Source organism: Erythrolamprus reginae, chromosome 2 (assembly GCF_031021105.1).
Source record: "Erythrolamprus reginae isolate rEryReg1 chromosome 2, rEryReg1.hap1, whole genome shotgun sequence".
Classification (NCBI taxonomy): domain Eukaryota; kingdom Metazoa; phylum Chordata; class Lepidosauria; order Squamata; family Dipsadidae; genus Erythrolamprus; species Erythrolamprus reginae.
In genome coordinates this window covers 261451836-261469091 of record NC_091951.1, presented here as the reverse complement: position 1 = coordinate 261469091, position 17256 = coordinate 261451836, and the positions used below count along the sequence as shown (strand labels likewise).

The following is a 17256-nucleotide window of genomic DNA, read 5'->3' as shown; positions in this document are numbered from 1 at the left end:
TTCCATGTGTTTCTCATAGTTTCTTCATACTAGGCAACTGATACCAAATGGATCTTTTGAACTAACAAATAGAATACAAAATTTGGGTCTTTTCTTTGTTTCTGAATTTTTATGCATCTTTGCCATTGAATGTTTTCAGAACTTCCTATAAGCCAGAGGTCTTCAAACTTGGCAACTTTTTAAAAAAATTATTTGTTTTGTCCAATACACAATAATACACAATGAAGGTTATAGAGGATATATACGAGTAGAATGTATCAAAGAGACTATAGAAGAGAAAATATAGGAGTAAAATATAACTAGAGAGAATAGCAGAAAAGATAGAAGAGATATAATGGAGAGAAGAGAACTTTAAGACTTGTGGACTTCAGCAAAGCTGGCTGGAGAATTCTGGGAGTTGAAGTCCACAAGTTTTAAAGTTGCCAAGTTTGGGAACCCCTGCGTAAGCTATAGAGAGAGAATCTAAGAGAATACTTAACAGAAATGCTCTGGGTATGCTGTGGAAATCCAAATCTCATACAAAAGTAAACAGTTTCAGGACAATAGTGTACAGTATGTTCTATTTTAGAATATTTCACATTGTTTCAGTATTAACTCCTGGTGAATTTGTTTCTGGACTCTTTCAGCATAAAAAGAAACCCAACTGAGAAAACTTATGTAGGTTTTATGTCAGATTACTTACCCTGAGAAGAAGGGGAAAAAGACATCCGTTTAACAGTAGTAGAATGTAATAGACTGGCAGGGGCATTATAATAAGGTTGTTAAGGTCTTTAACTAAGAATGGAGAGAGTGAGGTTCTAGTCCATTGTCTATTACAGAAGCTTACAGGGTAACTTTGAATAACCTTTTTCTCAGCCCAGCCTGTCTTGCAAAGTTATTGGGTGGTATTCTTTCTCAATCTTTTGGGAGTGTTCTTTAATTTTCTTAATGATTCAGCATACTATAAACAATCAACATTTGTTTATTTATTTAACTTACATGCCATCCATTTCGGCTAGAGGTGACTCTAGGTGGCTTTCAATCACAAAAACAATAAGCCAAACACTAAAACAATAAATACCAACATTAAAATTGACTTAAAATTGACAAAATGAGAAGGAAGAGAGCGAGATGTACATGAGGAGGAGGCAGGCTCTTATCTTATTCCATTAATCATTTCCAGAATGACATGTTCCCATGCCCTTTTGGAAGGCTAAATGTTATTTATTTCTTGTTTTTTTTCTAAAAATGAGTTTGAACTCGTAGCACTTTCCTTTCCATGTAGGGCTCTAATCAGTGTTGGAGAATTCTAAAGATTATTTTACTTACGTATGAAATTATTCTTCGTGATAATTGGAGCAATTTTTTTAATCTCCTTTCTTTGTTATTGATATGTGTACCTTTCTCTCTCCAAATATCTCCATATTTGCTAGCATAGCTTGGTTAAAGGTTTATTGTGCACACAGGTATATACCCAGCAACATGTATGCATCAGTGGTGGTATTCAATTTTTTTTTTACTACTGGTTCTGTGGGCATGGCTTGATAGGAAGGATACTGCAAAATCTCCATTCCCTCCCCACTCCAGGGGAAGATTACTGCAAAATCCCCATTTCCTCCTGATCAGCTGGGACTCGGGAGGCAGAGAATAGATGGGGGCGGGGCCAATCAGAGGTGGTATTTGCCAGTTCTCTGAACTACTCATAATTTACGCTACTGTTTCTCCAGAACCTGTCAGAACCTGCTGGATTTCACCCAAGGCATGGCTCCTTGAGCTCCTGCACATACTTATCACTCTTTCTACAGACTATACTAGACTTTCTAATTTCGTTGAACTGTTGCAATTTCAGATTACTGGTGGTCAGTGGATAAGATGTCACCTTGTTCAGCCTCTTGTGGCAATAAGGGTCTACAATACCATCAGCTGAAGTGCTTACTGGATGGAACCCAGGTCAACGTGTCGCACTGTGTGGAAAAACCCAAGCCAAATCTGCAACCTGTGGCATGCAATAGGAGAGATTGCCCTTCAAGGTTTGGCCTTCCATTTGACGTGTCCAATGTGTGTCAAAAACTTTGCAATGAAGCAATGATTACTAAACTGTATGGAATGATCACTTATTTATTTATTTATTTATTTATTTATTTATTTATTTATTTATTGATTGATTGATTGATTGATTGATTGATTGATTAGATTTGTATGCCGCCCCTCTCCGTAGACTCGGGGCAGCTCACAACACAATAAAACAGTTCATGACAAATCTAATAATTTACAATTTAAAATATTTTTAAAACCCCATTATTAAGCAAACATACATACAAACATACCATACATAAATTGTATAGGCCCGGGGGAGATATCTCCATTCCCCCATGCCTGACGACAAAGTTGGGTTTTAAGGAGTTAACGAAAGGCAAGGAGGGTAGGGGCAGTTCTAATCTCTGGGGGGAGCTGGTTCCAGAGAGTCGGGGCCGCCACAGAGAAGGCTCTTCCCCTGGGGCCCGCCAACCGACATAGGCACTGTAACAAAATTTACTTTATCTGTTTAAACTGCCTGGCAGCCAGGGATTAAGAGTCCCTTTGCAGGACAGAGCAAGATATCTCTCTCATCTTTTATGAAGGAATGTCTATCGTCAAGTTAAACTTGGCCGGGGTGAGATACTATGCATCTTGATGGACAAGTACAAAAAAATCTAGTCCATCAGAAAGAAATCTTTCAGCCCAATCTTCCATGATGCATTTCCTTTATAACTGATATAAATATAACATAGCACAAGGCAATCTAGACTAGCATTTTTATTAAATGGCACCGTGATGACGAACCTATGGCACATGTGCCTGAGGTGGCACGCAGCGTCCTTTCTGTGGTCAAGCAAGCCATTGCCCCAGTTCAGCTGTGCCATGTATGAACGCATGCTTCCCGCCAGCATCCTGGTCTTTGGGTCTCTACTGTGCTTGCAGGGGGAGGGCATGTGTGCATGTGAGGAGTCAGGAAATCCAGGGGCATCTGAGGGGTGAGGCGAGCATTCACAGGGGCAGGGTGCACATTGAGGAGCAGGACACATGTGCGGGGGCTGTGTGCATATTGCATTTTGGGCGTTCGGGCATACTTTATTTATTTATTTATTTATTTATTTATTGATTGATTGATTGATTGATTGATTGATTGATTGGATTTGTATGCCGCCCCTCTCCGGAGACTTGGGGCGGCTAACAACAGTAATAAAACAATGTACAATAATAATCCAATAAATACTAAAAATGATATAAAAACCCATTAATATAAAAAAACCAAACATACATACAGACATACCACACATGAAATTGTAAAGGCCCAGGGGGAAAGAGCATCTCAATTCCCCCATGCCTGGGGGCAGAGGTGGGTTTTAAGGAGCTTACAAAAGGCAAGGAGGGTGGGGGCAATTCTAATCTCTGGGGGGAGTTGGTTCCAGAGGGCCGGGGCCGCCACAGAGAAGGCTCTTCCCCTTGGTCCTGCCAAGCGGCATTGTTTTGTTGACGGGACCCGGAGAAGGCCCACTCTTTGGGACCTAACCGGTCGCTGGGATTCGTGCAGCAGAAGGCGGTCCCTGAGATAATCTGGTCCGGTGCCATGAAGGTGCATTTGTGCACGCACACATGTGCTTTGGGCATTCGGTGAATTTGTGCACGCACACATGTGCTTTGGGCACTCGGTCCAGAAAAGGTTAGCGATCACTGGTATAGCATATTCACCAGTACCAACTCACTACCAGTATATTCCAACCACATTTTATTATATGTCTTGACCAAATGAAAATCGGAATGCCTGAAAAATATATTTTCAGATAAAATAAAGAGGAAAGTGGTTGTTCTGTGACATTTTGTTTAACTTCTGTGATTCCTCATTAAACACACACATACAAATACAGATGGTCCTCAACTTAAAACCGTTCATACAGTGACCATGCAAAATTACAGTGGCACTGAAAAAAAGTAACTTACGACCATTTTCCACATGACTGTCGCAGCATCCCCATGGTCATGTGATCAGAATCTGGTCACTTGGCAACCAGCCATGATGGTTACGGGGTTCCAGGCTTATGTGATCACTTTTTGCAACCTTTAGACAAGTGAAGTCAATGGGGAAGCCAGATTTGTTTGACTCATTTAATAATTACAGTGATTCACTTAAAAGTCATGGCAAAAAAAAAAAAACGTAAAGTGGGGCAAAATTCACTTTGTCTTGCTTAACAAGGGAAATTTGAGTCTCAATTATAGTCATAAGTTGAGGACTATCAGCACTGCAGTACATATTGTATATGCACAAGTAATATTCTGTTAAAGAGAATCAATTTGCTATATCGGTAGTAATTAAAGTACAAGAATAGAAACCAGGAGACTCTGAGATCTAGTTCTCTCTTAGGCTCAAAAACAGCTGTGTAACCTTGAGCCACTGACTCTCTCTCTCAGCCCTATAAAGCTGGCAATGCCCACTCGCTTCTAAAATCCTGCAAAGAAAACTGCAGGGACTTGTCCAGTAAGCCACCAAGAGTCCAGGCTGACTTATTTATTATTTATTGATTTATTTATTGGATTTGTATGCCGCCCCTCTCCGCAGACTCGGGGCGGCTAACAACAGTAATAAAACGGTATATAACAATAATCCAATACTAAAAACAGTTAAAAACCCATTATATAAAAACCCATCATACATACAGACATACCATGCATAAAATTTTAAAGGCCTAGGGGGGAGTGTATCTCAGTTCCCCCATGCCTGGTGGCAGAGGTGAGTTTTAAGCAGCTAACGAAAGGCAAGGAGGGTGGAGGCAATTCTAATCTCTGGGGGGAGTTGGTTCCAGAGGGCCGGGGCCGCCACAGAGAAGTCTCTTCCTCTGGGTCCCGCCAAGCGACATTGTTTGGTTGACGGGAGCCAGAGAAGACCCACTCTGTGGGACCTAATTGGTCGCTGGGATTCGTGCAGCAGACTTGAAGGCATATATAAAACACATATGCAGAAACACACATACAAATATACCTGCACGCACACATTATTTATCATTCAGTTATCTCAAGTGTACCCCTCATTTCTCATTTGTGCGAATGGGATAAGTTTGCATCCATTTCTGCCATTTGTTATCCTCTTTGTTATTCATTGCAGGGAAATATTATTTTTTTCCCAACTTTAGATGTCAACAATAAGAAATCAGTAAAGGTAAAAAGGTTCCTCCGCACATGTGTGCTAATTGTTTCCAGCTCTAGGGGCGATGCTCATCTCCGTTTCTAAGCCAAAGAGCCAGCGCTGTCTGAAGACCTCTCTGTAGCCATGTGGTCAGCATGACTAAACGCCAGAGGCACATGGAGCTCTGCTTTCTTCCCATCAAAGTGGTCCCTATTTTCCTACTTGCATTTTTAAACGCTTGCGAACTGCTAGGTTGGCAGAAGCCGGGACAAGTAACGGGAGCTCACCCCATTACGCAGCACCAGGGATTCAAATCTCTGAACTGGCGACCTTCTGACCAATAAGCCCTGTCTTAGCCACTGAGCCACTGTCCCTGTGTGATAAGAAATCATTAGGTTTAGTAAAATAGATAAAGGAGTGTTGTTGTCTTAGAAGAAACGAAAGTGGAAGTTTTGTAATATACCTACAGTTCTTTCCAAGTAATTTCACTGAAAATTATTCTCCCTTTCATCTCCGCATTAGATGGATGGTGACCTCCTGGTCTCAGTGTACCCAGAGCTGTGGTGGCGGTACCCAGTCCCGGAGGGTGACTTGTCAAAAACTGATTGCTGCTGGCATTTCCGTACCTGTATCCAGCGATATTTGTGCTCAACTAGCCAAGCGTCCAGTAGATACTCAGAGTTGCAACAGACAGCTATGTGTGGAGTGGTCAACTTCAGCCTGGGGACAGGTAAGTTAAATCATTGCGATTCTGAGAAGGAAATATATCAATGTAATTAAAAGTCTAGTTGCATTGAATAGGAAATAATTTTTTTGTTTGTTTGTAAGTTTTTTATTTGTTTGTTTGTTTGTTTGTTTGTTTTTATTTATTTGACTTTTATGCCACCCCTCTTCGAGGACTCAAGGTGGCTTACAACATATAATAAAACAATATGAAATATCTTAATCCAATTAATTAAATTTAAAACCTAAAAAACCTTAAAAAACCCCAAAACCATAAAAACAATCATTTCATTCAATCAACTTTCTCTCAACATATTCACTGGCCAGGAGCAGTGAAGGGCTACCAAATTTTTACTACCACACTGTGGCCGTGACTTATACAGGATGCCTTACATTTTCTTTCATCTTTCAGTGCAAATTGGGTGCTCTGGGAAGGAGCTCCATTTTTGTTACCCCACTGCGTTCCCCCCTGTCCAGGCAGCAGCCCACCCTTGGCGAGAAGGCAAGAATCTAATGGCCCCAAGCCTAGCGGCATAAATGATTCTTAAGACTCTTATGGAAGGCGAGGAGGGTGGGGGCAGTACAAATCTCCAGGGCAGCTGATTCCAGAATGCTGGGCCCCCCACAAAGAAGGCTCTTCCCCTAGGCCCCTCTGAACGACATTGTCTAGTTGATGGGATCTGAAGAACACTGATTCTGTGGGACCTGACCAGTCGCTGGGATTCATGCGGCAGAAGGCAGTCCCGCAGGTATGCTGGCCCAATGCCATGTAGGGCTTTATATAGGTCATAACCAACACTTTGAATTGAGTACGGAAACTAATTGGCAGCCAATGTAGACCACAGAGTGTTGGAGAGATATGTACATGTCTGGGCAGACCCACAACTGCTCGCGCGGCTGCGTTCTGTACAATTTGTAGTTTCTGAATGCTCTTCAAAGATAGCCCCATGTAGAGAGCATTGCAGTAGTCGAACCTCGAGACGATAAGAGCATGAGTGACCGTGAGTAGAGACTCTCTGTTCAAATAGGGCCCGCAACTGGTGCACCAAGCAATCCTGGGCAAACGACCCCCTTTCCACAGCTGAAAGATGATGTTCTAAAGTCAGCTGTGGATCAAGGAGTATGCCCAAGTTGTTGAGCCTCTCTGAGGGGGTCAAGGTTTCCCCCTCCAAGGATGATGGATGGACAGATGGAAGTGTCCTTGGGAGGCAGAACACACAGCCACTCCACCTTGTCGGGGTTGCGCTTGAGCCTGTTAGCAGACCCTAATAGCCTCCAGACACCGGCACATCACTTCCACTGCTTCACCGAGTGGACACGGGGTGGAGATGTATAACTGGGTGTCATCAGCATACTGATGACAACTCACCCCATGCCCTTGGATGATCTCAACCAGCGGTTTCATGTAGATATTAAACAGCAGGTGAGAGAGGACCAACCCCCGAGGAACCCCACAAGGGAGGGACCTGGGAGTCGACCTCTGACTTCCCATTAACACCGACTGCGACCGACCAGAGAGGTGGGAGGAGAACCACCATAAGACGGTGCCTCCCACTACCCACCCCTCCAGTCGGTGCAGAAGGATACCATGGTCAATGGTATTGAAAGCCACTGAGAGGTCAAGGAGCACCAGGATAGAGGATAAACCCCTATCATCATCAGTGCAATCAAAGCAGTTTCCGTGCTGTAGCCGGACCTGAATACTGACTGCTGAGGACCTAGATAATCGGCTTTGTCCAAGAACCGTTGGCGCTGGAGCGACACCACCTTCTCAACAACCTTCCTCGTAAAGGGAAGATTGGAGACAGGACAATAGTTGTTAAATACAACTGGATCCAGGGAAGGCTTCTTGAAAAGCTTCTTAGATGAGAAGTGAAACATCTTTGAAGAAAAAACAGAAAGTCCGGTTGCTTCTTGAAAAAGCGCCTTTGAGACAACCATCATGTGGATGACTGAGAATCTCCATAGAAATATTATTGGTCTTGTGGAGAATGTGAGGGAGGATTGAACTCTGAAACAAGTATGAAGGAAGAGTGAATAGGTCAAAAGGAAGAACAAGGTTGGGATAGTTATGAATGGGTGAAACTGAGGCTAGAATACAGGTTGCATCATAGACGAATTGAAGAATAATTGCAAAATATGCACTGATTTCAAGAGAACTAAATGCTTCATTTTTCAATTAGAAGAATCTCTACCCTAAAACCTACATACCCATACATATAAACATAAAAGACCTTAAGGAACAGGAATGCCACCTTTATTATTAAGGATATTACACAGGGATTTCTTTAATATCATTTGGGCATTTTAGGGAAGACTTTTTTTATAATAAATGCAGTCTTCCAGTTCCCTAGGGAAGATAACTCTTAGTTTATATCATGCCATGATGTCATATTCAGGCTCATTATTAAAAGCTGTATGAATTCATCAACTTCAGTTGACCTTTTGGCTTTCTAATGTAATATTTCTCCTGCCAGGAAAAGGAGGGGAGTATTTTAAGCACTTTGGAAACATATACAACTCCATTTTGAGTCAGGTCCACAAATTGATTATTGCAATTACAATTAAGAACAGATTATGGTCTATATATAACATGGAATTTTGTTATTGTATCACAGAGTTCATCCCAAAGGATATCAGATTCCTATTGGCCAAGCTCAATTATTAACCTTTTCCAAAACGCAAAGGAAAGGAGCATATTCTTTTGACCCTTTGAAAATAAGCCTTTCCATTATTCCTGTCTCCTATAATCTAGTTTTGATATGTCTCTTGTAATGACCACAGAAAGGCAATTTCATGCAATTACTTATCAAAGAAAAATAACCTTTCCTCGTGCTTATGAACTTTTGACATCACAGTTTTGAAATCAAATAATTTTTTTACTTGCACTCTGAAGTGAGTGGGTCAAAAAAAAATTTTGTAATATATGCAGATCCTTGTTTGGAATGTCACTGGTTATATTAACATTATTTATTTACTTGCTAACTTGCTTACTTGCTTACTTGCTTACTTGCTTACTTGCTTACTTACTTACTTACTTACTTACTTACTTACTTACTTACTTACTTACTTACTTACTTACTTACTTACTTACTTACTTACTTACTTACTTATTGGATTTGTATGCCGCCCCTCTCTGTAGACTCGGGGCGGCTAACAACAATGATAAAAACAGCATGTAACAATCCAATTAATAAAACAACTAAAAACCCTTATTATAAAACCAGACACACACACAAACATACCATACATAACTTGTAATGGCCTAGGGGGAAGGAATATCTTAACTCCCCCATGCCTGGCGGCATAAGTGAGTCTTGAGTAGTTTACGAAAGACAGGGAGGGTGGGGGCAGTTCTAATCTCCGGGGGGAGTTGGTTCCAGAGGGCCGGGGCCACCACAAAGAAGGCTCTTCCCCTCAGGCCCGCCAAACGACATTGTTTAGTCGACGGGACCCGGAGAAGGCCAACTCTGTGGGACCTTATCGGTTGCTGGGATTCGTGCGGTAGCAGGCGGTTCTGGAGGTAATCTGGTCTAACCATGGTTTTCCTTCATGACAATCAAAAAGGATAACTGTTTGAGTTTTTTCCATTCTGCCCATCCAATTTGTTGGCCTTACTATCTTCTCCATCTTTCAAAGAATTTGCAGTTAGAGGATAGTTAAAGCTACCAAGAGCATTGTTGCTTGGGGTCCATGCACAATCACAGGAAAAATTAAAATTGTGCTAAGTAGACACTCTCAATTGGTGTATGCAACACAACACTTTCAAATGGACTGGGTTTGAGATCCATATTAGGATCTTCTGGTCTTATGTGTTTGGGACTGCTGTATCGCTTGACTCTCCTGAGCTCCAAATAGGTACTGTAGCTGTGGCTGGTTGAAGATGCCTCTCTGTAGAACTAGCTCAAAATAGTTTGTACCCTGAGACAAATTGCAAGAGATTAATACTGATCCATGGATCCTATGAGCCGAAGACAACCAAACAGATGGTAACTCTTACTGGATTATTGAAAAGTGTTTTATACGGCCTGCTCTTGAAGACCTCCTTGGAAGCCTAGCCACTTTCACAAATAATCATCATGTTTGGGCATGCCAACATTAAAATGTGACTTTTCTCTCCAATCTTGGTGGAGGAACCAAGGTGGTAGAAGCAGTGTTCCCTCTAAAAAAAATTTTTTGGGGGGGGGGGCGGAAAAGTATAGTATCTGAGCGGCAGTCCCTTCGGGACTGGGCGGCACAGAAATAATAAATAAATAAATAAATAAATAAATAAATAAATAAATAAACAAACAAACAAACAAACAAACAAACAAACAAAAAACCCACCCTGTTTTGCCTCAGAGAATTTCAAAATAAAATACTGTACTGTGTGTCTATAACAGTGAGCTCATAATAGGGCAACTCTATCAATATCAAAATGCCACTTAAATAGTTGAGCTAGTTTCAAACTAGATTTTGATTTTCTTTCTCTCTTCCTTACTCCCATTCTTTTTCTTTCTCTTTTCCTTCCTCTCTTTTTTCTATCTGTTTCTCTCTCTTCCTCTCTTCCTCTCTCTCTCCTTCCCTCTCACTCTTTCCCTCTCAGCTTCTGGGCAGGTTTGGAAAACTCTGAGTTGATGATGATTTTTAAGTGAGCTCACTGCTTAGCTTAGAGGGAACTATGGGTAGAAGGTGATAATTCTCAAATTCCTTCTACTATTTGTTCTATGGCATGTTATAAGAGTAGAGTAGAACAAAAGAAAAGAAAAGAAACTATAAAAGAAAAGAAGGAGAGGAAAGGAAAGGAAAGGAAAGGAAAGGAAAATCTTTATTGGCTAAGAGGTGATTGGACACACAAGAAATTTGCCTCTGGTACATAAGCCCTCAGTATACATGCAAGAAATAAGTATTAAATCATGATCATAGTCATTATAAAAATCATCATATATCATAAGAAACAACACTTAGTATTAGTCATAGGACACTAAATAAGCAGTCAACATAAATCATACTAGGATACTACTGTAAATAAAACAATATACATCACAAAATATAAGCAACAAAGTTATAGTCATAAGAAGATAAGGAGATAGTAATAGGAGAGATAAGAAGAAGAATAGTAATATAGCCTTATTAGATAGTTTGACAGTGTTGTAGGAATCAATTTTTTAACAAAATAATGGCATGGGGGGGAGGGATGGTTCTTGTGTCTAGTTTTTCTGGCATGCAATGCCCTATATCAGAGATGGCGAACCTATGGCATAGGTGCCAGAGGTGACACGCGGAGCCATATCTTCTGCCATGCAAGCTATTGCCCTAGCTCAGCACCAATGTGCATGTATGATTTTTGGCTCACACAGAGGCTTTGAGGGGATGTTTTTGACTTCCAGAGAGCCTCCGGGGTGATGGGGGAGGGTGTTTTTACCTTCCCCTGGCTCCAGGGAAGTCTTTGGAGCCTTGGGGGGTGAAACACGAGCCTACTAAGCCCACTAGAAGTTGGGAAACAGGCCATTTCTGGCCTTCAAAGGGCCTCCGCCTTCCCCAGGCGTGAATTATGGGTGTGGACACTCTTGCATGCACAATAGCGCATGCGCACGTTCTTTCAAGGAAAAAAAGGTTCGCCATCACTGCCCTCTATCATTATCTTGAGGGCAGACATTGAAACAGTTTAAGTCCAGGTTGTGAGGGATCTGTAGATATTTTCACAGCCCACTTTTTAGCTCATACAGTATGCAGATTCTCAATGGAAGGGCAGGCTGGTAGCAATTGTTTTTTCTACAGTTCTAATTATCCGTTGAAGTCTGTGTTTGTCTTGATTAATCGCAGTGCCACACCAGATAGTTCTACAGGTGCAGATGACGGACATAATAATTCCTCTGTAGAACTGTGACAGCAGCAACACATGTATCTTTTCTTTTATATTCACTGAGAGCATATGCACCAAAGACAAATTCCTTGTGTGTCTAATCCCACTAATTGTGTGTCTAATTATTCAATGAAGAATTCTATTCTATTCTATTTCAGTCCTGTCCTGTTCTATTCTACTCTGTTCGGAGTTAACCAGAATGAGTGAGCAAACGACACAGCACTGCTACCTTTTCTCAGGGAGATTCATATTCAATTCAATTTCAATTTATTAGATTTGTATGCCGCCCCTCTCCGAAGACTCAGAGCGGCTCACAACAATGATTAAAAACAATAGTATAATGGCACAAATCTAATATTAAAAATAACTAAAAACCCTATCATAATTAAAAAAACCAAACAGCACATACATACCAAACATAAATTATAAGGAGCCTGGGGGAAAGATGTCTCAAATCCCCCATGCCTGGCGGTATAGGTGGGTCTTGAGTAGTTTACGGAAGACAAGTAGGGTGGGAGCAGTTCTAATCTCTGGGGGGAGTTGATTCCAGAGGGCCGGGCCCGCCACAGAGAAGGCTCTTTCTTTGGGGCCCGCCAGATGACATTGTTTAGTCGACGGGACCCGGAGAAGGCCAACTCTATGGGACCTTATCGGTCGCTGGGATTCGTGCAATAGCAGGCGGTTCCGGAGGTATGGCAAGTTCTCTGAAAGTTTCCTATTTTTGTCTATTCAAAACATTAGAATTGTCGCTTCTCCAATTAGTCCAACAACTTTTCTGGTTTACCACGCATTCAAAAGTCCTCTCTCTTACCACTGTTCTAACCAGTGTCTTGTTTGTTGGTTTGTTAACAGTGCAATGGCCCTTGTGTTGGCTCTCGTCTGGCACTCCAGCACAGGCAGGTTTTTTGCCAGACCAGGGATGGGGCCTCCGTGCCTTCAGACCAGTGCAGTTCCCTCCCAAGGTAAGTCCTGCTGCCACCATGAAAATACTAGAAGCTCTGTGTTCTGGCTATCAGAAATAATACATGATAACTGCTAATGACCATGAATGCTTTTGCCTGCCTGGTGATATGAAAAGTCTCTAGCGCCCTCCATGGTCAAATGATTTAGGAAGATGTCATGTGCCTTCTTTACGATAGGGTTCCTTTTTTCCCCTGCATCATAACCATCGGCCTTTTATGCAATATACATGCTTTTCTATTCTCTTGCTAATCTTTGAATCTATTTGCATTATCTGTGTACGGAGAGCAGGCATGGCTGAAGCTCCAGAGGAAAGCTGTTTTAATTCTGAGGTTTTGCCTCATGGCTAGCAACATAGCCATGTTATAAAACTTCATAGGATTGTCTCTATACTCTTTTGTTAGCCATTTTTGATTGTGATTATCTTCAAACTCCAGCCGTCTCTGAAATTGATCCTAGCTCCTGTGCGGATAACCTTGAATCTGTTTCCCTAAAGTAGGGGTATCCCACAGGACAGATCTGATCCATTGGGTGCTTACATCTGGCACACAGGGCAGCCCTGGAAACAGCAAAGAACTGGCCCACGGTGCCTCTGCCAGTGAAAAGGGGGTTTGGGGGGGGGAGCCACATGCAGCTCCTGAGCTCCATTTTTGGCAGCAACGGCTTCCTGCAGTCCTCCGCCAGAGAAAAGAGAGCTCCGTTTTCAGCCGTAGCAGCCTCTTGCAACCCTCTGCCAGCAAAAAGGGAGCTCATGGAGGCTGCGCAGAGAGCTGCAAGAGGCCGTTGTGACACAATGAGCTGGTCCCGCCCACCCTGGTCCCGCCAATCTCAGCCCCTGAGGTAAAACTCAACCCTGATGTAGCCCTCAATGAAATCGACGTCTCAATGATACCTCTGCCCTAAAGGGTACATGCAAATATTGATGGGGTTTTTTTCTCCCCATTTTATGTATTTTTTTTTCTATCAAAGGCCTTTAAGCACTCAGAACTGCTGGACAGAGGCCTGTGGCGTACACTGGAGGGTCAGTCTGTGGACATTGTGCACCGCTACCTGTGGGAATTACGGCTTCCAGTCTAGAAGGGTGGAATGCGTACGTGTTCATACGAACCAACCTGTGCAAGATCACTTATGCACCTGGAGACCAAGACCGGCTAATTGGCAGCGGTGTAACATCACTCCATGCGAAAATAGTACGTTTTTACTATTTCACACCCTAGTCAATAGGCAATGCAGCAGTCTGGATATACCTGTTCTTACAAGCTGTAAACCCACACTTCCTTACAAGTATAGGCGGTCCTCACACAAGTAACAAAATTGGGCCCAGAGACTCCATCATTTAACTAGTTAATAGTAAACCTTTGGCAACGCAGTCACAAGAATACCATTTGCCAACTTCAAAGCCAGCTTCCAAAAAGCCAAGTCAATAGCGAAGCCAGAGGGATGTCGCAAGTTGTGGTCATGCGACATCGCGCTTAATGACCATGGGTGAACCATTTAAGTAATTCCTCTAAATAATTCAATTCTGACTATTAAGTTTAAGTTACATAGGGTACATGACTGTAGTTGGGACCATAGTTCCCTCTAAGCTGAGCAGTGAGCAATCGCTCACTTAAAAATCATCATCAACTCAGAGTTTTCCAAACCTGCCCAGAAGCCGAGAGGGAAAGAGTGAGAGGGAAGGAGAGAGAGAGGAAGAGAGAGAAACGGATAGAAAAAAGAGAGGAAGGAAAAGAGAAAGAAAAAGAGAAAGAAAAAGAATGGGAGTAAGGAAGAGAGAAAGAAAATCAAAATCTAGTTTGAAACTAGCTCAACTATTTAAGTGGCATTTTGATATTGATAGAGTTGCCCTATTATGAGCTCACTGTTATAGACACACAGTACAGTATTTTATTTTGAAATTCTCTGAGGCAAAACAGGGTGGGTTTTTTATTTGTTTGTTTGTTTGTTTGTTTATTTATTTATTTATTTATTTATTTATTATTTCTGTGCCGCCCAGTCCCAAAGGGACTGCCGCTCAGACACTATACTTTTCCGCCCACCCCAAAAAAAAATTAGAGGGAACACTGGTTGGGACTATTAAGTTGGGTACATGACTGTGCCCAGCTTAACATTAGTTCTACCCATGATCCTCAAGCATATCATGTGTGACCACAACTTGCAGTATTGTCCCTCAGCAAGTTGGCCATGGTGAGTTGGATGCAGTGAGTTAGCTATGGCAAATTCTCCCATTCCCTACCTCTATCCCTTCCACTTATCCTACCTCCATCCTGCTGGAAAGAAAGAGGGAAGTGAACATTTCGGTCCTCACATGTTTCAGTGTTCAAAAGGGATTCGTGTATGCAAGAGAAAATGGATAGAATAGAATAGAATAGAATTCTTTATTGACCAAGTATGATTGGATACATAAGGAATTTGTCATTGGTGCATATGCTCTCAATGTACATAAAAGACAAGATACATTTGTCAAGAATCATGAGGTACAACACTTAATGATTGTCATAGGGTACAACACATAGATACATAGGTATAGCACATTATACATAAATACAAAATATGTTGCACATAGGTACAACACATAATGATTGTCTTATACCAAATGCTTGGTATAAAACAGAACAGGGTTCAAATGCTTAATTTTTGTGTACAAATTCAATTCATACCTACTAATTTTGTTAGCTAATTAGCTTTGGCTCTGCAAAGGTTTATTAGGAGGGAGAGATGGCTAGGACTGGTTTCAGCTGGAACTGACAGCCCCAGGTCATCAGGCTAGGACACCTTGGCATTTTATTGGACTTTTTGTCCATGTTTACATTTCTTTTCCTGTTCGCTTTGCCTTCTGGAGGTGGGAATGTCATAAGTTCAGGATCATCTTTCATCTGAGTAACTGCAGATGTTCTAAAGTTAGCCAGCCAGCAAGATTCAAGATGAGATTTGTCATCTCTCTCCCCTCTCCCCACTTTTTTTTTTTTTTTTTTACTATTCTCATCCCCTTTTTCCTAGTTGAGTGCAGAGATACCACCAGGTATTGTGAGAAGGTGAAGCAGTTAAAGCTCTGCCAACTGGCACAGTTCAAGTCACGCTGCTGCGGGACGTGTGGAAAAGCATGAAGGCAGCAGCCAAAGAAAGAAAGAAAGAAAGACAGAAAGAAAGAGAAAGAAAGTGAATTTAGCAACCGATGGCCTTGCTCTGCTCTGCTGCTGAGAAGAGCTGCTTGAGAGAAGGAAAATTGGAAACGCGGTTGCCTCGTTATTTATTTATTTTTTTCCTTTCTCTCCCCTCTCTCTTTTTTTTCCCCTTGTTAAGAAATCTCTTTTAACAGAGTCATTTGTTCTTTCTAAATACAAAAAAAAAAATGACATTGACAAGGTTTCTCTCCTAATGATGAGAAACACATGCAGCGAGTCACAGTTCATGATGAGGGTGGAGGCCGAGAGAGGGAGAAAGAGAGAGAGAGAGAAAGCATGTTGGAAATGGAACCGTCCACAAAACATCACCGGGGCCCCTTGACGGACTGAAGGAATGGCATGGAAGCAACTGGAGACCAGACACCCAACTGGATTACTGCTACGTGAATCGAAATGGGGCTCGACAGATACAGAAAGCAGAGATTAAAATGGACGATTGCCACCCTGCAAACGTTGGAACTGACTCTGGCATGCTTACGGTATATCCTCTTCCCAAATAGAGATTTATTATGGTGAGCTCACTATCACCACCCGGGAACCTGGTAGCGTGCAGTGTTCTACTTGTGACTCCTTGGCATTTTGCCGCAGCGAGAACAGATCTCCTTTTGGGGCTGGGAATTGGCAATGGGGATGGGGATTACCCATACCACCCAAACCCAGAGGCCATTAAATTGAGGGAAACGTAATTAGAAATAAGGGGGAGTAAGTAAAGCCGTTGCTGTTTAACTCAGTAATTCCCAAGAGGTTGTTTGTACATTTAAAGAAGTGATGGATTGTCTGTATCCATAATGAGTATCATAGCTATACGTCTTTTCTTATGCAACAATTTGAGGGGGTTTTGGTTTTGTGATCCTCAGGTGCTACAGTTTAACTCTCAGAATGCTGCAGTAGAGTAAATTGAATTTTCTAATAATCTGGCTGAAACGCAAAGGGAGCAATGCCAAAGATTAACTCTCACAGTTCATTTTCATTCCTCGCGGTCCAGATTCCAATCTCTCCTTCACTTACTGAGAGCTTGGAATTCTTTTTTTAATTTATTTCATTATTATTATTTTTATTATTTTTAAAATGCCTAGCTAAATATATTGCGTGCAGGTTTATCCTGATTGCTCTTGATAAATATTGCATCGGATGAAAGCGGAGGGAAATAAGAGGTTTCCATCGCATGTTTCTATTGGCTTTTGTTATTAGAAACGAAGTTGGAAAGGAATAAAAAGAAACTTAAAAGAATCAGAAGAAATTGGGATAGAAGATTATATAGTCCATGTGCTTTAGAGTGAGTGTAAAAAAAACCACCCCACAAATATTTTGCGAAAATAAAAGAGAAAGTATGAGGCCACACCTGTTCAGCTTCACCCCTTCTCTACTATGGAAGAACAACATAGTCTATACAATTGTGTATA

At 41.7% G+C, this 17256-nt stretch overlaps 1 protein-coding gene across 2 annotated transcripts in view; it reads left to right on the top strand.

The window, feature by feature from the left end:
* The window catches only part of ADAMTSL1 (ADAMTS like 1), a 637539-nt gene extending 621440 nt beyond the window's left edge, over positions 1-16099 (top strand). The window contains exons 26-30 of one of the 2 annotated variants that reach the window (XM_070742526.1): positions 1829-2009; positions 5663-5870; positions 12561-12670; positions 13638-13858; positions 15972-16099. In XM_070742526.1, the coding sequence (XP_070598627.1) occupies positions 1829-2009; positions 5663-5870; positions 12561-12670; positions 13638-13858; positions 15972-16006 (755 nt within the window). In that variant the 3' untranslated portion in view covers positions 16007-16099. Of the gene's footprint in view, positions 1-1828; positions 2010-5662; positions 5871-12560; positions 12671-13637; positions 13859-15668 lie in introns of both variants that reach the window. The other variant, XM_070742525.1, reaches the window with a different exon arrangement.
* The last annotated feature ends 1157 nt before the right edge of the window (positions 16100-17256 follow it).